Here is a 24506-nt window from a genome sequence, read left to right as displayed (position 1 = left end):
CAGATATAATGAATACCTACAAGTAAGAGTCTGGGAATCGGTGACATCTATATTAATAATTATAAATTATTATGTGTAATATAATTTACAACTAATAGATGCCACTGCAGCTGGGGCCGGTTTTTTTAATAATACCGCATTTTTTTCAAAAAAATTTGAATGTCGCTACCGAGGCCCGAACCCGCAACCTCAGGGTTATTAATCTGAGACGTTACGGACTACACTGTTCCGTCCGTATATGTATAAAATATATTACCTATGTATAATTGAAATGTTTCCAACATAATCTCGTTTGGGTCCATACAGAAATTAATTTATTTTATGTAAATGTACCATATCAATTTTTGTAATGCTTTATTCCGTAAAAAAACATTATTCGTATTTTATTACATATTTTTTATATTCACGATATATTAATAATACAGATATCGAATACGTTTAGTTTGTTCGCATTTATTATATCGCAAAAATACATAATGCATTATGTATTAGGAACTTGAATAACATTTTTATATAGATAATATCTGAAATAATGAATAACGTACTAGACATTATTAGTGGTGTAGTGGGACCGGAACGTCGTTCCGGTACTTTTATCAACGATCAGTACAACTTGTTAGTAGATTTTATAGACAGTTTAAAGATCATACTGTCCAATCAAATTATAACTACAACGCAACAAACAAAATAAACAGGATAATCGTGTCGGAGTAAACTAAAAAAACTAAGACCTCATTGATCACCCAAAAAGGGGTAGCGTTCCGGTACTTATTTTTTTAGAACTTCTCTATCAGGGTTTTCCATATGTATTTTTTTAATTATGTCCTTTATATCCCACCAAATGCATAACATTATCTTATTGAGGTGTAACCCTGTTCTCAGAGTTAATTGCCATCCAATCAATGCCTTTTACATTGCGAGTTAAAGTAAATGATCCACTTTTCATCTTCAGTAACAATTCGACTCAAAAATATTTTTTTCTGTTCTAGAATTATTAATTATTGGCATATTGAGATTCGCTGCGTGAGGTTTTCCTCGGACGATTTATGAGATACACATACTATGCAAATTAACACCTTTCCTAACTTTTTAAATGTATGTGAACTGGTGTAGGCGATACGTTAAGCTTTTGTGCTAGCTTATGTATCGCTAATTTTTGACCTGCTTTGATGGCAGTCCTAATATCCTCACTAACAACCCCTTGCGTATATATTTAATGTCAAAATTCTCGGAGCCAAATCTTTAGAACCACATTTGACACTTTCTTAATTTAATGTCATCCCTGCCCATTGCATTACAGATGTTTTTAAGCATAATATAGCTTAACTGTTATTATTTTATCTCCACTGCCGTTGTTGATTTAGAGTCGAGAATATTGAAACAAGAATTATCACGTTACTAAATAGCATTATTGATACGATTACTGTTAACAAACACCGAAAGAATGGTGAAATTATCCTTAAATTATAAAAAGTTATACATCTTTGCAACCGTAAGAAAAAAACGCAAAGACTAATGGGACAGCTTGATACTTTCTCTATCCAGTCGATAAAATGATTTATTTAAAGATCATCTATGAAAACTTGTGTAAGAGCTCATGAATGTTTTCTCCTGAAAACGGCAGCCGTTTTTTAGCGTCTAGCCAACCGTATGCTATTTATCTGGTTTTTATTACGAGCGTAATCTAGTCTAGACCGCTGACGTAATGCTCATTAGAGGTCTAGAAGCGTCGTGGCGAGGAATCTGGGTCAGGACACTATCGTGACTCATACAAACACTCGGCTTTCCCACCGCGTTCCTATCTATCTCCGGTCTTGGGGTAGAAAATGACAGACATGGATCGATTCTTAGCTTTAAACTGAACTTGTAGAACGGAATCAATCAAGCACAAGTTAATTTTTACATAAGAGGTAATATATGTTTTGCCTTAAATACTTTAAACTTATGTATCTTTAAAAATGTGATCACGTATTCCAAACCCCTTTAATTTTGATTAAATACAACATTAGCGTGCTCCAAAATTGAGCGTGAAAGAAGCGTTCATTTTTCAAGGCATTTCTGTCACACTGGTGACTTATTTATTGTCATTTCAAGCGAGATATAAACGGATTCCGTGACTAAATTTCATTGTGAAACGCTGGTATAGAAGATTGTACGCATTGCAATTTGATATAACTTTCATATTTCATAAAAGCTTGAGTAAGATATGAAGCCTTCTTTATTGTCTAAGTAAATCATAAAATCTTACGTGTTTACTAGTCGTTTAGGCTCAGTTGTGTATCTAGGCCGTGCCGTATTAGGCTGTGTAAGTAGGTGGTGAAGTAATTCAAAAGCCAGACGTCTGGTGTGGTAACATCGCCCATCCCCCGAAACTTTGCGTGATCTAACGTTGTGCAACGATGAAAGAATCCGTACTGCCTGATTCTTACTTAGATATTTTTATTGTTACACGTGTCCGGTGACTCTTGTGACCAAGGGTCGAAATCAGACGACTACTTTCCCTTCCTCCATTTGGCACGCGTCGCGCTTCACACCCTAGCGTATCTCTTCCGGAGAACTGGTTTGGCCTCGGAATAACACATTTGATTGACATCGCTGGGGCGAAAGTTTCCATTGAAGGGAGATCGGACGTGGCAAGAGACAAAGAGACCGATGGACGCTAATTTTCATGACAAAAGAACTCGCTTTGTTCGACTTTTGTTAAGCAAAAGTCAACTTTAATACAATGTGTAAGGTTACAGTGATTTTGACAGAAAAAATATGTTAATAACAAGTATGAAACTATAGAGACCAAATAAGTGCCAATGCGGAATTAAAATACATATAAATAAAACAAATGTAAGTTTTCGGAAGATTTAAAGTATTTTCGTAAAATACTCAATTTAATATTTTTACCCCTAAGGGGTGTGACTTCGCATCCAGAAACAGACGTTGTAAACTGGTAATAATGTATTGTATAATATATATTGCAACAAACATTGTGGGCGAGTATTGTTTTTCTCCGAGCGCTGGTGGAGAAGTTGTCGGTGGAATGGTGTCCAGTGGGTTGTCCTCTCGGGTCTCGTAGTCTAGCGATGTTCCTCTCTCTGTGGCACGTTCCTCTTACTATCTGTCGAAGTACCTCGATGTCTGTTCCTTTCTGTCCTTCGTCCCTTGGTGACCGGCCTTGAGTATCATAGGCTTGGCAAGTTCTCTAACGAAGCATAATCATGCAGCGACTCTACATGGAGATATTTCTCCGAAATTTATAAAAATTGTTATTTTCTTGCTCCGTTTTTTCTCCTGTACATAACGAGGACTATTGTGGTGGTCCGTTCAGTTACAGTATTTCATGTTAAGTGTGTGAGCTTAAACAAGAACCCATACAACGTATCTTGAGGCAGATGGGGGCATTTTAATCACTGACTCGCCAACTTTTACTCCCTCCTAGAAAAAGCTGAAATGACATCCCTGAAAATATTATGTTATTAAAATTTTCAACAACTACTATATCAATTTTATTTTATTAATTATATGTGGAACATTTTGAAAATATACATACAAGGCGATTGTGGTCAGTCGCGCTCCGCGTACGTAAGAATCGCCAATTATTTTATAAAAAAAGTATGTCAAACCCAAACTAAACTGCTTTAAAAGTAGTTTCTGAACCTGTATAATTCACGATTTAAATCTCAGATCACGTAGCTTAATGTTGTTGTAGATATATGTATTCCAAGTGGCTAGTCAATAAAACTCAAGATTTCAATTATAACTATTTGTGGAAGTGTGTATTGATGTATTACTATAGCATAAGCCCACCCTGTGTTTATTTATTATCCATTGTGCCTTCAGGGTAGAATTTTCGCATTTTCTTTGTGCTTCGATTTCGTGAACATACATCACGAAAGATCCCTGGACAGGTTTTCGTTCGCAAAAACCCTTTGTTGTTCGCCGTCTAGAAAATAGCTTTTAATTTAGAGCCAGACGTTTCCGAAAAAAGCGTTTCCGCGCCCGTTTTTGGCCCCTAGGTGACCTTAGGGACGTGGAATTTTATGAGCCCGAAAGTGTTCGCTTTTAACAGAACAAAAAAATGCATCAATTCGCTGGGTTCGGTCATTATTATTATATATCAATATAGGCATATATTTATATTTAAGAATACCTCAATATATATATAAAAAAATAATGTCTGTTTATATCATAGATGTCAATATCATTTTAATTTAAAATTATAATGTTAACATATTTTACAATTGTTATGTAATTTGGTATGATACACTTACATTTAATAATTTTACACAAATTTTTACTCAAAAATAGAGAAAAATATAAAGCTGTTGGAATTGAAAGTAAAATAGATTTGCCAATCAAACAATCATTTATGTTCAGAATTTTCGATGTGTGGATTTTTCGTGTGCGCAATTTTTGTATGCGCAATAATTAGGTCACCATTCGCTGCTAGGTCATGCTTTTATCTTCACCTCAAATTTTGTTATTAAATATTCACCCATAACGAAATTTTAAAAATGTTGTTTATCACCCATCTGCATACGTATGTCCACATTGGAAAGGTGACGGCCCTCGCGCGGGGGACGATTTCGTTGCTATGCCACCTGCCCCTATCCTCCTAACCCTTCACTCTCACTCCTACTCCTACTCCTACTCGTGGATATACAGGCAATGTTACTTTAAAAATAACTATTTTAACTAATCATATAAATTAGAGCGCTTACGGCGTGATATATGAAATAGATAATTCAATTAAAAGAATTGAGGATGATAATTTAATATAAATAAATATTACAATGTGGTTAGAGCTCAATCTGTCTGTAATGTCTCCTGCTCAATGAATTATATTTTAACTATTACTTTAAATTAATAGACCATATCTGATTTTATAAGGGACATTCATAACGTAACCTCACATATTATTATCATATTTTCTCGGTAAATAAGATATATTATCTTTAATTATTATTCTACAAATTCATTAAACATACATTTCATATCCTAAATTTGCGCTAATCTTTGTGGCAAAAACAAGTTATTCTAAACAAATTATTGAGGAAAATTGTAATTCCACGACCCCGACGAATGAACGATATGGTTGATTGACTTCCTTACATATTTTAACTAAAAAATATCACTAAAAGGTGGCGAAAATCTTAGTGAGATCCAGTCGCATAGGGTGAAATATTGGTTTTCCTGTCACGGCCGTCTGTCGGCGGGAGGCACAGTCCCCCCAGACGCCCCCTACCCTGCCCTACTCGCCGTCTGCGAATCTCCATTGATAACGACAGTCGGGCCAACACCTTCGAACGCCGCTCCAACTACATCTAGCGAGCCAGACTTTAACTACTTTCAGTTGACTTCATCTCTACATTCTCTTTGTATGTTTTACCCTTTTTATGGACACAAATAATCACTAAAATATATAATGCCGAAAAATACATATAAACAATACAATTTCTAAATATCTATAATATTACTATGAAACCATTACGTTATTCCTCAAATCTATATTTTGCGATTTTTACTTATAAATAATTTCCCCCATTATATGAACAGTACCGATTATTTTATCCCGAAACGATTAAAATGTTTATTATATCTATATTTGCCTTTTAAACTTTTTGAAATAAGCCCCACAGTATTCAGTATTATTATTATTAAGTATTAATTAATTCTCTATAAAGCAATTTTATTTCAAACGTATGCGCATTATTTTGTTGTTTGGGTCATTTGATTGAAATAAAAAAAAACAGCTGTCAAAACGTTTGCAATTTTTTCCGCGTGGCGGCGCTAGTTGGATCATAAAAAAATAATATTTACGATGGCCATTCATATGAGCTTATTATTTATTATATTACCCAGTAGCAACACTTGAAAATACGCATTTTAAATATGAAAAATTAGGGCATCCCGATAATACCTAATTTAAACATTTTTTTAGAAGAACGAAGAAAATTGGATGATGTGAATATTGTATTATATATGTCAGGGATTGTCACTCTTTTAAGAGTATTTGAAAAATTGTGATCAGTCTTTAAATTTTGCTTTACTCCCAAAATTCATTTAAAACAAAACTAATTTTGGTACTTGTTAATTAGCACGGCGCAACAAATTCAAAAACCACCAGCTGTTAGCTAATCAGCGTTCGCGCGTTTATGAATTTTATATATGGAATGTAAATCAATATGTTATCTTATAGTTACCAAATTTGTCAGTTGTAAAACTTTCAAACCCAACCTAACCGAAACGAATATAATGGTATAATGGTTAATTTGTTTAAGTTAGGTTTGGGTTTGAACAGCTCGGTAAACGCAGTGGAGAGTAACATCTGGTAGATTTCCGCTGTACTAATTAACAAATACCCTAATTTTCATGATAGTTGTATTATATGTAAAGAATATTATTAAAAAACATACACATTGAAGTCGTTAATTTGTGGAATGCACTAATTGAAATAGTCTTCAGCGCATTCGGCTATTTTGTCTCCTCTATGGTCATAAAACGTTGTCTTTTTAATGTCTTCTATCTGTGGGAACAAGAAAAGTCGTATGAGGTCGTAACTGGTGAATATTGTAGCTGCGACATCACGACGGTGTCGTTTTTAGCTAAAAAAATCACTTTATTGATTGCATCAACGTGTAAAAAATTATTATCCCCCGTACGACCTGATGGTAAAAAATCGGTACTGGTTAATTAGCATGGCGCAGCGCGGCGCAGCGGATCAAAAATCACCGGTTTATACCCCCAACTGCATGACACTGCCTGCAGTGGGACCATAGAATTCGCGCATTTCTGAATTCATTATGTTCAAACCAAAACCTAACCTAAAATAATTAATTATTACTGTTTAGGTTTTGGTTTGAATATAATAAATTCAGAAATGCGTCAAATAATAAAACTGTCAAATATGCGCGCACGCTAGAGTGCCACATATACTATGTATATCAATGTAGAGTGTCACGCAGTTGGAGTATAAAACCGGTGGTTTTTGAGCGTCGCACCGCGTTACTCCCTGCTAATTAACAAGTACTAAAAAAATCATAGTGAACTATGCCGTTATTATCGAAAAAACCAGTAAGGGGAATTTGAACATTCGAATAAACTTGGCGTGTTTTTTTGTCTTTGTTTTTCAGAGTGTATCCATTAAGAAATTTGAAGTCGTCCGCAATTACTCAGCTATATTTTTTTCCATTTTTAACGCAAAGTTTAATGCAATTTTTTTGTTGCGTGACAAAATGCGTCGTCAATACTTGTCTGTCAAACACAAACTATGCGTCCAATATCGCTGACAATTTATTGATATTTTGTAAAAATATTTTTGGCACGAATTTCGGCTCTACCGTGTGAAAAATGGTGTGACAGACATCATCGTTTTTGCCGAAATTGGTCCGTGTCACTTTTTGTAAAATACGCGATACATACGAGAGATAGATACTAAGATACAATAGTACCTCACTCTGATTGTCGATCGTCGATGATGAAAATAAAAAGAATCGAAGAGAGATTGTGCGTGCGTCTTTCGCTTTTATTTCGGTACGCGCTCCGGCGCGCGCGTCGTGCGTCCGAACGCATTTATTTGGCCAAAGCTGGAAATATTATTAGAACCGCATTCCTGGCGAGCTTTCGCGAAAGCTCGGTCGGTACAGCAGGCGCCTACCGACCCACACCGACCGTCACGTGACCGGCTGCTGTCAAATCTCGGTCGCTTAACCTCTGCCGTGCGGCGGCGGCGGCGGGGCCGCGATGCCCCCGCCCCCGCCCCGACCCCGCTCTCCCAAAGGTACTCATTTCGACGCCGCCATTTTGCTTTCACTTTTCAAATTATTCGACAACAAAATAAGATGGCCGTTCGTCCAGGTGATATATTTTTTAAATATATATCATCTGTCTTTTTTTATTTATTTTTTCAAAAACCAGATTGGTTTTTACACTTAGTTGATATCCACTTATTTGAAGAAACTAATACAGTGGCTTGGTTGTACAGGGGTGAAGGGTGAATCAAATCAAACATTTAAATATTTTTTAAAAGGTATAATATATTCACAGTTTCAATAGATGTTAATTCAAGTATTCCAGCACTTGATATATATTCTAAATATAATATATGCAGTAAAGTCAAATTTCTGGTACAGAACTCAATATAGAAAAAAAGTGTGCCTGCCGATAAAACAATATTTACATAGAGTGAAAACTCCCCCGTAAGTAATGCCCCGATTCCTGATTTGCAAAATACAAAATAAAGTGTTTTTGAGGTTTCGAAATAGATGGTAGCGAGATCCGGTGATCTATGACTATGAAGCGATATCAATTTAAATGTGTTGTTTCGATGGAATAGTACATCTTTTGTTAGCATTCCAGATCACTTTCTTATAATTTGTTCACAAGGTTAGAATAGTATTATCCTGTTATCATAATCCACCATCAATAATTTTTTGCCATCCTAAAAATCAAAAGATATTGCTGACGGCTTTGATTCAAGCCGATAGTAGTTAATTAATCCGTGTCAGGACTAGCTTCGTAATAGAGTAGTAATTCTGACAATGTATAGAGATTAACATGTTTCTTAAATTTTCAAATTCTTAATGCTTCAGTTCTAATCTCTTTTTGTGCGTGTATTTGCTCAATGCATACTTCCACAAAGTAAAATTTTTCAGGGACATTAATACTAGTTCACATAACCTACAAAAACAACAAGTTTATATTATGAATTGCTATTGAAATATTTCAATGTGTTCTTCTCGTTTATTTCAGATGCTCTCGGTACAGTCACCAGGGTACGCGGGCATGGGCCAGCGGTTGGGTACGCCAGGGGGGCCAGGAGGAGGAGGGGGGGCAGATCGCCACCATCAATATCGTGATCTTAACGACTTGTGAGTGTGATACAATATTGAGTGTGCGTCATAAATATATCATGTTAATTGAATCTTCTACCTTTTCAGGAGTCATCTGCCGAACATAGTTTCGTTACAACAGATGTCTCAAGATTACAGTCGGTTTATGGAGTTGCAAGCTCGTACGCTCCAACCGAATCATTCGGAAGTGTTGAATTTCCCGCACAGAATAGCTTTGCCTGATGGAGAACAAGGACAAGATCGACACTTGAAATTGCGAGTTGATTATCAGGTATAACAACTACTTTAAAAATGCACACATATATATACCTATATATATAAAATCTTGCTCTAAATATCAGTCTATGGTGGTCATATTTGATTTATGCATTTTTATTTATTTCTATTCCTAAATCAATTATATATTTAGTGTGTCGTTTTTCTCAATAGCTTCCATTTAAAAAAATTATATCTTAGGTAATGGTTCACTTGGTAACATTTTCTCTAAATTTAATAAATGCAATTATAGAAATATTAAAAAAATCAATTATTGTGCATATGCTGTCAGACCAATTTCGGAACACCCATACCTCGATTTACGCACTCTCATTTTAACGTGGTCAAGAATGTGCTGTTAAATTTCAGCGAGATTTAAAAATCATTTGCAGGCAGTATCAAGAAATTTATACATGTGTTTGAAAAAATATAAAATCCAAAAATTGGTAACAGATTATTTCATAAGCGTAAATCCAGAAAAATCTGCGTTTCGATATGACTGATAATAATGATTTTGAACCAAATTCTAAGCAAACAATGGGTTAGATTAGAATACAGCAGTGACGAAAAGGAATATTAAAATATTTATCCCGTTTTAAGTTATGTACCCATTATAAAGATTTGTTAAGTAATATTTTCGAGTACGTATTGTTATTGTAAAGTAATAATAAATAATGTTTTTACCACACTGACATTTTTTGTATTGATAACGAGAATGTAAATACATACATAGTTGTATGTTTTCTATGTCTCAATTTCTACGAAATCTACCATGCAAATCGAGGTATGACAAGCTTTGGAATCTGGAAATATTTTTTTTGAAATAATTTATTGTCGTTATCTGCAGTCTAAAACAATTGGTGTTGTTTCAACCGAAATTTGATGTATCGGCTTTTGCTACTTTGCCCAAAATTTCTTGATTTGCCATCATCATTGAAGAAAGTATTGGTTTAATTTTTAATAGCTAGAAGGGTAAATAACATTTTTTCAAAACATAATTCAAAACATAGTAATCCCAAATGACTTGGCAACCTGAGGAGGGTTAATACATAATGTGCATTTGTTTTGTTTTATGAAAGAAATAACAATATATTTTACTGATTCCGCTGTTCAAGTTGAGGGTTTATGTTTTTTGTCTGAATATGCTATTCTAAATTTGCTTTTCCCCTCAAGACTATTATCATTATATGAAGAATAAAAAATTCATATGATAAATCAGTGGTGTAAGTAAATAACAAAATCGAATACTACACAAACTTCAATATTTTTATAATTCTATCATATCCGGTAGATCGGAATTAGTGATTGTTATAATTATTATTTCACATTATCTGTAGGGTAATTCCTAATCTCACAGATAAATATCTTGAGAGTATCAAATGCACATATATATAAACAAAAATGGTTTTACTCGAATGTTTTTTATTGGTAATTGTGTAAATAAATTTTTATTTTAATCTACAATGAAGTATTCTCTGTTTTTCAGCAAGCAGAATTGACTCGATCGGCAGTACAACCGCCTCCCAATAAGTCGGTGCAGGACGTTCCGGACTGGACGCCCCCGCAGCCAGCGTCCCGGAAACCTCCATCGCCAAATAAAAAAGACGGCTTTGTGCAAAAAGCCGTCAAGTACCTAGTGAGCAAAGCGTCATTCAGTGGCGGCAAAGGCGCCGAATCGGCAACGCCTAACGCCGGAACAGTCTCTACGGGAGCCGAAACGGGAGCGGCAGCGGGCGCGGGTGGAGGAGGAGGGACAGGAGGGGCGGAAGCGAACCGCCGGGCGCCGTGCGTGATGGTCCCTCTGCGACCACCGCCCGCGCCCGCGCCTCCGCCGCCGGCGCCCCCAGCCCCGCCCTCCCCACCGCACGCCTCGCCTAGTTGAAATGGACTTCTAAAGACACTTATTCAAATTAGAAAATATATTCCTCCTCTTCTCCGAGAGATATATCAAGAAAATATATTCATGTATAGGTATTATAGTGGTAACGTGTATAAAAGACTTATTTTTTCAATTGGAGCCGACAACGGTGTTGAGAAATCCGAGCGCCGGTCGCGCGCTCGCCCTCTGCTAGTTCTCCGGATGACGGTCACCGACGAAACGCGTTCAGGTGCCCCAATCTATCCGATCATTTGTGTATATTGTGAACACATTCCAAGTAATAGAACGTGCATCCGCCCGGCTCGGGGGAGACGGTCTCTCCGTCCGCGGCGGCCAGGCTGGGGCTCAGCGGTACGAGAACACCTAGATCCTCCTCATACGTACCGAACATCGAATGAAAGACGACTTGTTGCGCAATATCCTCAGGAAACTCCTCATTGAGTTCAAATCTTAATTTCGATACGTTAACGGCGAACAGATCGACCGGGTGCGTCCGTCATTTGAGTGGGCTTTAAAAGCAAAAACGTAAGAGATTGCATCGGAATTTTATTAAATAAAAATTTTACAATTTTTATACAATGACAAGAATTACTTAAATTATGGCCGTGCAATCTCAGAACTTGTTATGATAATAAAATAGTTTTATTAAAATTAATTACCCTTTCGTTGATTTCTTTAAATGGAGTATATGCGTGTTTGTTTTTGTACCCCTCATTTGTAGTATATTGACGCTCGGACATTCCAAACGAACTTTACGAGATGCCAAATGGAAATATGGCACCGCTCGAGCGTCAGTACGGCGTCGGGCGCACTCCGCTGGAAAGATTTGGCTAGAAGCGTCGAAAGACAGTTGCTGCCGTGCCAGCCCGATCTACATATTTATCTAATTAAATTATAATAGCCAATTGAAGGGAGCACGGTGGGCGGCGAGTAGAATGTTCAAACGCACGACTGCCCCCCGCCGGACATTCTTTTTATAATTAAAAAATGACATTTATAGATTATGAGAGAATATAAGCAAATGTGATTGATGCGCCCTTATTCTGTACTGGCGCTTTCTTTTATTATCTTCTATTCCATGTTTTCGTTGAATCTGTTATAAATCGTTATTCATTTTATATTCTGTAAAACGAGGTGAGAGCAATATATATGTACGTATGCCTGTAAGCTTGTGCGCGTACGTGTGTATATATTTATATATGATTTTTTTGTAATATGTAAGCTTTCACTTTTTTTGTTTCGATGATAAGGAGGCGAACATCGCCGTCGTCGTCGTTCTGTATCATAGTTACACATTTGAACTAGTCGTTTATAAATTTAATTGGGTATAATATTTATTATTTTATTGATTTTTTATTAATTAAAAGCGTACACTGCCTGCTAGGATGAAGCAACATTGTTCTAAAGAAAAAATATACGTGTATAATATTAAAAAAGTGTTAGGAAGCGTATGGTTGTCGATAAATGTGTATATTTGGCGATATTTTGTATTTTTGTGTTTTTCGCTATTTAAAAATGAAGACTGAAAGTAAATTTACAAATTATTATAAAAAAACTTACAATGTTTTGATTTTTCTCTCCGACTCGTTATTGTGCCGTAACACTAATAAATCAACACTTGTTTTGCTAATTAATTGCATTGAGATTCTACTGCAAGATATGTATTATTTTAGGTTGCTGCAAACGAAATGCTTAAAACAGATTAATTACTGTCAATTTATTTAAAATATTTTTTTTTACAAAGTCTTCCTTAAAATTATGTTTCTATAAGAGCGAGTCAAGTTTTAACCTTCGGTGGTCGAGCCATTTAGTACTATTACTGTCGATGGTATTTGGAAATTCTTGCCAAAATAACAAAAACTGATATATCGGATTTGGGCAACAATGGGTTAAATATTTTTTATCGTGATTTATTGAATGGGCAGTATGTGGCTGGGCATTATCATGTTGCAATGAAACATTTGTACTCAGGACGATTGTAAATGAGATCTGCATATAAAAAAAAGAGAGGCAGCATTATCTTTCACACTTTGTGGAATTGCTGATCCATGACTCATATCCAGAATTGAGGCTATTTCGTAGCTGTTACTCGACAATAGATTGTATCGAAAAAACTTGGCTACACAACGTCTTTTTGAAACTTTAGTCCATTTATACACTTGCTCGAGTGACAGACATGCATCATCATACTGAACTTTCATTATTTAACGAGTTTCTCTTTAGGAATTTTTATCGTACTTCTAAGGTTTATATTTGACTCGCCTTTGTACATATATTGTCACTAAAATTTAAAGAATACCTTTAGAATATGTGTAATTGATAAATTTAGTTATTTATTGAGTCTACAAAATCTGACATTTCATTTGCAAAAAGCATTAATTATAACTGATAGTTTTCGTTTTGATTCTGATCATATTCTTTTATATAAAATAATATACGAGTATTAAACTTTTTTTAATTATTACTTCTGTAAAATGCCAGTACAGCAGTTATGACATAACGCTTGTGTTCTAGTACAAGATTTTTTTATAATTTGTACCCATCCTACTCTGGCAGCCTATTCCTGGTCGTCCCGTTTCGGCGGCTGTCGGATATTCTTATTTATTGTATAAATATTATGCATTAAAAATTCACCACTTTCGTTCCGATTAGATAAATGTGAGACAATCATATCCGACAGCTCCGTCTTTGAATCTGCTTTCACCGTATAAACACACACATAAATTTTACCGCTTGTAGTGAATCGGCCGAAACGTATGTATTGCCAATAATGATTTGCCAACCAACCAATAATATTTCATTATCGATATATACATATACTATAAACTACAAATAAAGCTTTCGAATAAAATTGTCGCGATTGTGACAATTAGCTTTTCAAAATTACTTCTCAGCCAATACTAGTGACTTTAATTTATTAAACCTCCACTCATTAAAAATATTACTGATAATGATATTTAAAAAGTCCGTCTTACATATTTTTAGGTATTTTATAGTCTCAAAAATATGGATTATAACATAAAAGAATGCTTTATATATTATTACTATATATATACATATATATACAAAATATAATAGGTCAAAATTCAATAATTATTCGGTTCTACTGAGATCGTTGATTATTTATACGAAACGGTATATTTAATCGTAGCCGACTTTTCTTTGTGACTTCCGATTTTTTGTTCTAAATAATTGAAATTTAACCAAAGGACTACGTCTAAATTTACCGTTGCGTATATTTTTTACTGTGTATACCAATTGTTAAAATAAAAAAAATCTGTATGACAATACAAACTTTGTATATATATATGTATATGTATCTATAAAAATTATCGGCAATTTTGTTAAAAGGAGGTTCATGATTGTTAAAACGTCTCCGCGAATGTTTTGATTTGTTTTGCTCGACATGTAGTTTTTTTTACGTTTTTATATAAATATATTGTCTGAATCTGTAATTATGTATTTAGCGAAATAGCATCTATAAAATAACTACTTGTAGTCAAAATATATGTTTATATAATTTTTGTTATTTTTTCCAAATTTAGCTTATTGTTTTTAAAACGAGTCTTTAATTATAAATTGTTAAAAAAATATATATATATATATATTCTGAATATGTATGTATTATATACATACTCGCAATGTATTTATAATTTTTCATAAATATATATATATATATATATATATATATATATATATATATATATATATATATATATATAAAAAATTAAATTAACCTATATATTGTATAAAGAAAAATCTTATGACTGAATTTTTATTAGCAAAAAAGAAATTATGATGTTGAAAAAAACTATATTTTTTTCTGTTTTTACTTGTTTCACTTAGATAGAGACTGATGTTGACTCATAAAATACACAATTTCGGATTTTCTTTTTTTAATATGTTATATATTGCCGCTAATAACGTACTATGAACTTATTTCCGCAAAATTTTAACTGTCACAAACTCATACGAACTATGAGTTCGGGTCCTAAATATTTTTATATTATATTATAGAGTGAATTTTTAATGAAATTCAATATATTTATTTATTTTACTAATCATTTTTTGTAAATCACTATTTATAAACTCAATACATTATTAATTTGTAGATGATCAATTCACATTGTTAACGGTATATTAATCGATAACTTATTTATTCAGTAAAAAATTAACTTAACCAAAACTTCCAATAATCGATATTGAATTGTAATTAAGGTTTATTATTTATTATTATAAACGAAATTGTGACACCTCTTCTAATAATGCAACAAAGAAATGTATGTCTTATTATACATTGTGCCATTCAGTATTATTCCAATGTTTGATCGTCCATTTGCCTAATGTATGATTATCAATAATATGTTGTTAAAAAAATCTAAAACTCGTAATAGCTTGAATTACTCGATTCTTAATAATTTTATATTATTAATATTATAAATAAAAATATGGATCGATGATAAATTTTCAATACTTTAGTTGGGGTGTACATATCAACAAATTACTGAAATAATACTGACGGTGTACTAAATACCGATTGTTTTTATCTATAATGACGAATATTTAAATTCATATAACTATGTTTTATAAATGTTTTTTTTTAATGAAAAAGAAAGAGTCCGATAAATTTCTAATATGTATATTAGCATAATATATGTGTAAGTGTTCAAAAATTCAGCTTAGTTGAGGCAATATTTTTAAATGAAAAAACGAGTCACTAGTCTTAAACTTGGCTGGGAAATAGATGATCCATAAAGAGATATATGTATATGTACGTATATGCATACATATGTGTATATTAATATATATATATATATATATATATATATATATATATATATATATATATATATATATATATATATATATAAATATATATAAATATAAATATTTATATATAAATATATATATTTATATATAAATATATATATTTATGTATAAATATATTGATTTACAGAGGCAATGTTTTTTGCCTTAAAATGTTGCCTATCTGTAGGGTGAAAACTTTTTCTTTATCGATATTTTTAAGAAAAAAATTGTCACACTTGTAGTTACGTTGTAACAACGTCACAAGTATCAAAGTAAATTATAATTATAATATAAATAATAATAGTAGGGTCATTTTGGAATATTTATTGAAATTAATAAAATGCCCTGTATTCATAAAAAATTACATTATTTATTTGTGTAGCCACCTAACACACCTGCGTATACACACAATATAAAAATATATTACTTATATTATATAAGAAAAAAAAACATGTTTGAAAAGTTCAATAAACAGTGCATTAAAATGAGTTAAGTAAGTATGATTAAACAAGTATTAATCGTCGACTTTAAAGAATACTACACAAAATTATATAACAAAAATGTGTGTTATGAGACATTTTAAAGCATATTGAAAACATGAATTTGTATTTCAACCCCATATTTTTACCTCATATGTAAATGTATTTTAAAAAATATGTTATGTCTTACAAGGAGATGAAATTTCATTCCTTTCTCTTTTTTCTTATCCTTAATGCCAAACTTTATTAGTTTGCAGCTAATACAATAAATAGTTTAAAAGAAAACATTAAAATTTTATACTTCCAAGAAAGGAATTCTAAATAATCATTAGAACCCAAATTACAAGGACAACTTTGCCAAAACTAAAAGTACTTATGCAGAAAAGTAATATGCAACAACGACATTAGTGTTCACCCATAAATCATCGCATTGGCCCGAGACGCGAGAGAAAAAAAAGCTAAGCACCTACCCTATTCTAAAGAGAATATAAACGTGAACATAGTACGACACTTCAATCTAGAACTTCACAACTCATATCTAGACTTTCCTACTACTTCCCTTCCAATTTGGAACACACAAGAATTCATCCGAACTAGCACCAAGCAAAGCTACACTGAGCATCAACTGAGACTAAGGATACTGAGGAAACAGCCACTTTTCACTTCACGTTCAATTTGATCTAGCTACAAAGTTCGAAATCCAGAGTTCAGACTGGTCTTAATTATATAATAATCACCAATTCCGATCTCCCAGACACGATGGAAAAATTGAAAAACATTATGGTTTTTTAGGTATTAGTCACCAACTTAAATCACTGTTGAGTATTATTAAATTGTGAAGATCTTCATCCAAATTGAGGATAAGTATGTATGTAAAAATAGATAAAAAAAATTATAGAATGCACTTTTATTGGTTTTTGAATTTCAGTAATTTAACAACCACATAAAAATTATTTTGATCCATTAATCCTCAAGTTTTAATGGACAACTAAAAATTTTTAAGAATCGGTTATCCATACATTAACAAATATACATTTTTAATATAAATTTATTTATATATGAAAAGTTTCTGAATAGTTAATTTCTTCTATCTTAATTTCTATGGAAGGGGCATTCATAGTACCGTTACGATGCTGTGTCGAGTATTCATTTTTTATAATTGGATATTTAAGATGTTCTAACTCATCTTCCGCCTCCGTTATCACTGCAAATATTCTCTTTTTTATTTTATTTTGCAACCAAGTCGGCATTTCTTTAGTAGTTTACAGCATGCTTTCATGCAAAAACCGTCCAGGGGATGACTGCTCTCTCTATAAGCTGCTCTTCTTGATTCCCGTTCTTGTATTCGACGGTTGTAATTATCTTCAATTCACTGCATCATACCAATAATATCATCATCGGTTCTTTTCTTTTTGGCACAGCTTTGGTTTTCATCAGCAACGTTTACCTGACATAGGATTTTCGACGTTTTGAGTCTGTTTAAGAATAACAACTGTGTCAACAGATGCTATTGAAGAATTTTGATTCATATGACTCCGATTGCGATATTTACCAACAACACAACTCCACTCCGACTCTGACTTCGACTCCGACTCAAAAAAGTTTAATTTTATCAGGTATTTTTGGTGTTCTTCTACACGTTTAATATTTATACGCTAAACATATTCATTATTACGCAATTAAAATTTCATAATTTAAAAAATGCATTTTATAAAAAAAATGGTCGGAGTCGCTCATTTTTCACGACTCCGACTCCAGCTCCGACCAAAACACCACGACTCCACGACTCTAACTCCGGCTCCGAGTCCGACTCCACAGCCCTGGATTTAATGATTGAAACTTTATTGAATTTCATGACAACATAGCACATCTGAACTGTCAATTCGGACATATTGTTTGAGGCTAAGCACGTAAAGCGCTAAGCATAAAAAAATGCAGCATGTTATTTTTTTATGAAAATATTTTTTTTATTGTTTCATGGCACAAACGAAAAAAAGTAATTTATGCATTGTGTAAAAAAAAATTACATGTAAATGAAACCCAAAATAGTCGTGTTGTTTCACATTTGTGTTTTCATTTTTATGCAAATAATATTATCTAACAGAGGTAACCAAAATAATATGTCAAATTAGCAATCATTTTTTTGCGACGGGAGATGATGGGTGGCAATTAGACACAGATTGAGTCACTGCATTAGTATTTTTATTGAATATTATTATAGTTACATGTTAATGTATAAATTTAAGTGTATGAAGTGTACGCGGGGCCCGCACCGGTCGTGCAAGCCTGCCGAAGGATTCGTTGAATTTTTAGTTCTATTGTGTGAAAAAACTAGACGTAAATATGTAACCGAATTCTTAGATAAATGGAAATCTTAAAATATTTTTTCTATTACGTAAACAACACTACAGCACGATGACGCAGTCTGTGCAGAATTACTTTGCATACCAAATTGGCGATTGAAAATGCAAACAAAAATAGATTTCTTGTCTCTTAATATAAAATATTAGAAATAAAAAATCACACCAACATATCGTGGAAACTTTCTTCGCTTGTTTACAAAGAAGAGCATTGACAGATCTTTGGGTTGCAAAATCCACTTGCCCAAACCGACAAAAAGAATGATTTTGAGAGAGCTAGGTATATAACCGCAGCTTTTTATGTTGACACCTCAACAACAAACGACGTCATCAACATATAAACAATCAAAGTATGCATTGCATTTGTACATCTGTTGAAGAACGAAAATTATGCAACGAAAACATAAATTTTATATTGGGAGGGCTACAGCCCTGCAGCTCATCTGGACGGGCCGCCACTAGTTGGCCGGAGCGGGCTCCAGTAATATTTTAAAGCTTTTTGGCGGACGGATGGTGATAGTAGTTTATTGAAATATAGTTTAATTTACATGTTATTAATATAATAATGAATAAACGGTGGATGAGGCAGCACAAAGTCCACCAAAAGAATATGCTGCCATCACATCAGTGCTACCAGAGTGCGGCCAGGTTCTGGCCATAATAAAATAAATACATATACAAATAGCCCCCCACATTACGTGTTTATAATCACGCACCGATCGGCGAAACCCGTTTCTTCGTAACTTGAGGTTTTTTAATTGTGTCGGCTTACAAAATATTATGCTCAAAGGCCATTAGCATCATGACATGAATAAATAAATAAATTAATGTTTTTCAATAAAAGTTCTTTTAGAAAAGAGGGACTTAATTGGGAATGTGAAAATGTAGATCATTTTATTGTTGATAGTTAGTAGTTTATTTTTGATTAAAAAATAATATAGTATGAAGAGCATTCGATATTACCCCACCGTCTCGCGTGCCGGTCAGAACTATCGAGGTTGTCTTCTAGACCTGCATTCTGAAGTGAAACGAGCGATGGCGACAGAGGAGCCGGTTTCCAAAACGATCGATGAGGCTGATCCTCCGGGTGGATCCTACGCCGGAATACCCAAAGCCGACTTCATAGTACGCCCCATAACATAACCTCACTTTTACGCCTACACTATATTTAACATTATTATTATTTTAAATGGCTTACTTTTCGTTACAGGAAGACGTCGACGCCTTTATGGCGCTGCCGGATAATGTAGATAGCGTAGAAAAAGTATTAAAACGGCTAGACGAACAGCATAGTAAATACAAATTTATGGAAATAAGCTTAGCAACGAAAAAGAGAAGGCTGCAGCAGCAAATTCCGGACTTATCGCACTCGTTGGATATGATCAAAATGATAAGATCGCAGGAAGAAAGCTTCGAGACGCAGTATTTGTTGAGCGATCAAGTTTACGTAAAGGTCAGCATGTTACTGCTATCGAATCTATATTCATTTTACATTACTTCACTATTCTTCTCGCTCGCTTTCAGGCCGAAATACCTCCTACGAAAAATGTCAACTTGTGGCTGGGAGCTAACGTCATGTTGGAATATTCCCTCGATGACGCTCGAGCGTTACTAGCAACCAATATGGCAAACGCTAAAAGAAACTTACAATATGTCGAACATGACTTGGATTTCCTCAGGTAAATCTTGCTTTTATTTTTCACAATCACCTTTCGTATCAGTATGTTTAAGTTTTTATGAATAATAATAATACAGTGACAAGGTAAAATTTTCAGGTGCTGATTATTTGAATAATATTGAAAAAATCGATCACAAATCTTATTTCTAATTTTGCCATTTAGTAAAATGGATTTATTTACTATAAATAAATATTTTATGCGTTTCAACATTTAAAAAGAGAAAACAAATCAGAATCAAAAGCATTTCCCCCTAAACTAGTTGAAACTAGCATAATTACAACAATAAAACTATCGAAAGCCTGTCTGATTCCCCTTCCATCTCAGTGTCTCTTTGGTCTCTTTGTCCACCTACAATATGTATCTAGACTCGATGTAGTACACATATCATGCTACAATGGCTTCCCGAGGATTTGTTCCCGGACTCACGGTAGCTTTCAACATTTAATACAAACCTTACGATTGGAGGCTTTTTATTGATTTTATAGAAAAAAAAGTCTAAAAGCTGTACACTTACATAACAGTAATAAGTATACATCTTTGCCTGTGGGACATTCAGTTCATTTGAAAAAATGCTACAACGAAAATATTGAGTTGATTCTTAAAAAACTTTCATATCCAGATCATAAATGGACAATTTGTGGCTACTTTATAAGTAATATCTATGATACTTGTTCAGCAGAGTGGTTACACCAAATTCTCGTGTTTTCTGTGTGAATGGGGCAGCCATGCCAGAGAGCAGCATTATATCAAGAAAGTATTGCCAGTCAAAAATACATTACGGCCTGCAATCAAAAACATTGAGAGAGAATGCCTCATTGATCCGAAAAAAGTTCTACTTCCACCACTTCACATTAAGCTGGGCCTGATGAAACAATTTGTCAAAGCTTTGCGAAAAGAAGAAGAATGTTTCAATATCTCCGTGACCCTTTTCCTAGTTTGTCAGAGGTAAAGTTGAAGGAAGGCATTTTTGTTGGACCTGACATAAGAAAACTTATGAAGAATAAAAATTTTAAAACAAAAAGGAAAAAAAAGTGAGAAAGAGGCCCGGAAAGCATTAAATCAGCAAGTTTACCAAAGAAAAAACAAGTTTTGAGGACTTGTAGATCTATTGGATACTTTCTCAATGATTTTAATGTCAACATTAAAACACAAATACTATATCTTATAATTGCATTTTGTGTCATTTTTTTTATTATCTTTTTGTGAAATAACCTTATGTGATAGAACAAAATGAATGTCATTTTAGAAATTGCATAAAAATCAGTTAACAAAACAATATTAACGAGACCGTTTTTACTTTCAGAGACCAGTTTACGACCACCGAAGTGAACATGGCGAGAGTTTATAACTGGGATGTGACAAGACGTCAAGCGGGGGAGAAAGCGATTAAAAATTAAAACCCATCAGAAAATAATATAACACTAACAGTTACGCATACGTTCACATTAATATATGTATTATAAAAAAACTGGTGCGTTTTGCGCTAACGTAAACCTTTCGGAAGCTTTTGGTAAAACTTTAAATACACAAGTATGGGCCGTGTCCATGTTTTTTAACACATTGTATGCGGGCGCATATTACCAATAGACGATTCTGCAATACTGAAAGACGTTGACAGATTCCAGTCTCTCGCTTTCAACGATCAGCTGGCAAGTCTCCTGCATACCAATTATTAAGACTGCAAATTGAAGCTTGGTATCAAACTTTTGGTATATTTATTTTTGTCATAAATATTAATATGGCGAATGTTTAAATCTCCTCTTTTAAATTATACTAAAAATGGCACACTCCATAGTGAAAAAAAGTTTAAAATACGCAGTCTCATTGTAAGCAATAAATTTTATCACTAAACAATCACCTTTTTATTTATGAATTAACAAATAACTATTTAATTTTTTTTAAATAAAACTATATAAAAATAATATTTCTATTTTATTTGATTTGTCCATCGTATATTATTAGATTTTTTTATTTTTTATATTATTGCCAGTTTGCCCATCTAGACTTATTGTGATTCTCAATCTGCGAATTTCAAGCTAATATTTTTTTTATGTATCAAGAGAACCAAAATAGTGTATTGATATGATAAAAATATATCATATAATGCTCTTTATTACCTTATGTTGTTTAACAGTCTTAACTATTTGGAACCGTACAACATTAAATTAGTTTATATAATATTAATCATTATATCTTCTTAAAAATAATGAGTTAGTAAAAATAAGCTCTATAGTTTGGAATTAATTGGGATAAAAAATATATGCGTATGTTTAAGCAGGGGCGTTTTCTTCGGACCGTTGAAGGAATGCGAGTCTGCCTTCCAATTCTTGAACGCGAATCCTGAGGGCTTCGATTTCTTTGCTGGAGTTGCTGGCTATTTTAGTGCGGAAGTATTCCATCGCCTCTTCCGGTTCTTGCAGTTGTTCTTCGTATAGTTCAACCAGAGCGTTCGTGACCAGCTCCATTATTCCCGACCTCTCGACGAATTTTCTGAACTTTTCGCGTTGATGAGGCGTGGACTGAAATGAAATGAAACAATGAAATAAAACAAAGACGACGGTGGATATGTTATTAGGCATCTTATCGGACGGACGCGAGGAAGAGCGTTATCGCGCTCGAAAGTAAACATTGCGACAATAATGTCGGTGGAATAGAATGTATTTATCGAAATATGCGAACGCAGTGATCGAGCAAAGTTGATTTGACGTTCGACTAACGCTATAAAGATTCGAACGGAACTATAGACGGACGGAGACGGACTGACGAAAATTTATAAATTACCTTCCCGGCGGTAGACATTATGACGGCTATAAAGTAGTGTTGTGTCACACTCGCGCTAGGGATGTGCTGTTACTATTTTTAACAGAAACTTATGATTTTATCAAAAGTATATAATCAAGAAAAAATTAGTTTACTTTAAAAATCGTGGCATTTTCTGAAGAAAATTCTAACTGCAATTTTTCCGGATGTTTATGTAAAACTAAATTTATCTCTCGGAAGAACATTGCTAGGAATCGAACATGGAGCTCATATATTTCAAAACTGCCGCAGATTGCTTACCTGTAAAAGAGCTGAACCGAAAAAAAAGATTTTTTTTCTGATCAGCTCCGGTTTTCGTTCCGGCAAAAATAACAGTTTTTCCGATTTTCAGTTCAGTTCTGGTATAAAATATTATCATCACCATTGGACTATTAGAATTTAAACTTCATCGTTTTCAAAAAAGTAAGGTGTATGTAATATAGTAGTATAGTATAAATAGTCACTTTTTGGCATGTAATGGTCTCTCATAAACGTGGCAATTTTACTTTAAACATACCCAAAGAGGTGGAAATGTACCTCATTAGAGATGAAAATTTTCTTTAAAAAAGCAAAATAACTTCTTGTCGCTTCGTGATCTCTGGGCTTCAGTTATTGTGTTGTCTGAATTTTATACGGGTGTAGGTGCAAGTCCAAATATAAGAAAAGCTGCGAACGCTGACGAATCGACAATTACGACGATTCGAGCACTCACATACAGCAACAATACTTGCCGCTGAATGGGCGTCACAATGATGCACAGGCCTTGTTCTATTTCTAATTTTCTACTAAGGACGAAAAAAATTACCATAATCTTTCGGTAAATTTCGATAAACATTTCGTACAGAGTTGTTTTTTCCGTAAAACAATTGAACAATTTTAACGGATGGAGCGGCGGTTAAATGATCCATTTCGTGAATATGTTGTTGCAAACTAACATTTGACACATTTAACACGCGTAATTATAAACAGCTGTCTGATTTACAGTGCTGCGTACATAGGAAACTTGGAGCAACCTGTATTATTCAATGGCAATGCAGACGGCAGATAGTTAAAGGGAAAAATACGTATGAATAATTGATAATCTAACAAATTGCTGTCTCAGCTAATAAATCTGTCAGCATAGTCGGCTCTATGAAACGGATTCGCGAGGAGAAAAAAGACAGACGTTCACTCGAGGCGGAAGCGACGACTGGTAGAAATGTAGTAAAAGACCAGAAACGACCGATACATCGCCAAAACAAGTTTAGCCGTTTTTATTTCCATAAATTATCACGATATTTATGCGCATAAATATCGAACTAATTTTTGTGCATTAAATATATAATATATGAGAAATTCGAATTGGATCAATCTGTACATTACACAGCAAAAAGCAACCGAATAAAACACTGGGAATGTTTCAA

The 24506-nt window shown here is 33.7% G+C and overlaps 3 protein-coding genes across 8 annotated transcripts in view; 2 read left to right on the top strand and 1 right to left on the bottom strand.

Moving 5' to 3' along the window:
- LOC148235031 (uncharacterized) overlaps nt 1-12532 on the top strand; it is a 208488-nt gene extending 195956 nt beyond the window's left edge. For all 5 annotated transcript variants that reach the window (XM_088185397.1, XM_088185401.1, XM_088185396.1 and 2 more), the window contains 3 exons: nt 8743-8861; nt 8931-9114; nt 10585-12532. In XM_088185397.1, coding sequence (XP_088041523.1) covers nt 8743-8861; nt 8931-9114; nt 10585-10980 — 699 coding nt within the window. In that variant the 3' untranslated portion in view covers nt 10981-12532. The remainder of the gene's footprint in view (nt 1-8742; nt 8862-8930; nt 9115-10584) is intronic.
- Nucleotides 12533-19567: 7035 nt separating this feature from the next.
- On the top strand, nt 19568-22223 carry LOC148235030 (prefoldin subunit 3-like). The gene is made up of 4 exons (XM_088185405.1): nt 19568-19750; nt 19836-20078; nt 20150-20304; nt 21608-22223. The coding sequence occupies exons 1-4, from the start codon at nt 19568-19570 to the stop codon at nt 21699-21701; spliced, it is 675 nt and encodes a 224-aa protein (XP_088041531.1). The 3' UTR covers nt 21702-22223.
- Nucleotides 22223-23144, bottom strand: LOC148235029 (c-Myc-binding protein-like). 2 transcript variants are annotated; one of them, XM_088185407.1, is made up of 2 exons: nt 23086-23144; nt 22223-22823 (listed from the first exon to the last, which is right to left on the bottom strand). In XM_088185407.1, exons 1-2 carry the CDS (start codon nt 23101-23103, stop codon nt 22575-22577), a joined length of 267 nt encoding a protein of 88 aa, XP_088041533.1. In that variant the 5' UTR covers nt 23104-23144; the 3' UTR covers nt 22223-22574. The 2 variants fall into 2 exon arrangements, with proteins under 2 accessions (XP_088041533.1, XP_088041532.1); XM_088185406.1 differs by lacking the exon at nt 23086-23144 and adding an exon at nt 22898-23057.
- Between the last annotated feature and the right edge of the window lie 1362 nt (nt 23145-24506).

This window comes from Plectrocnemia conspersa, unplaced genomic scaffold, assembly GCF_051122295.1.
Source record: "Plectrocnemia conspersa isolate PC_06_02 unplaced genomic scaffold, ASM5112229v1 ptg000005l, whole genome shotgun sequence".
Classification (NCBI taxonomy): Eukaryota; Metazoa; Arthropoda; class Insecta; order Trichoptera; family Polycentropodidae; genus Plectrocnemia; species Plectrocnemia conspersa.
The sequence above is the reverse complement of the archived record's forward strand: the minus strand, read 5'-3'. Positions and strand labels throughout refer to the sequence as shown.

Excerpts from the sequence above, each read along its gene's own strand:
- LOC148235030 (XM_088185405.1), top strand. The coding sequence starts at position 19,568 with ATGAAGAGCATTCGATATTACCCCACCGTCTCGCGTGCCGGTCAGAAC. Across the intron at positions 20,079-20,149 it reads GCGATCAAGTTTACGTAAAG|GCCGAAATACCTCCTACGAA; the intron begins GTCAGCATGTTA and ends GCTCGCTTTCAG. Across the intron at positions 20,305-21,607 it reads CATGACTTGGATTTCCTCAG|AGACCAGTTTACGACCACCG; the intron begins GTAAATCTTGCT and ends TTTTACTTTCAG.
- LOC148235029 (XM_088185406.1), bottom strand. The coding sequence starts at position 22,933 with ATGTTTACTTTCGAGCGCGATAACGCTCTTCCTCGC. Across the intron at positions 22,824-22,897 it reads GCGATAACGCTCTTCCTCGC|TCCACGCCTCATCAACGCGA; the intron begins GTCCGTCCGATA and ends ATTTCATTTCAG.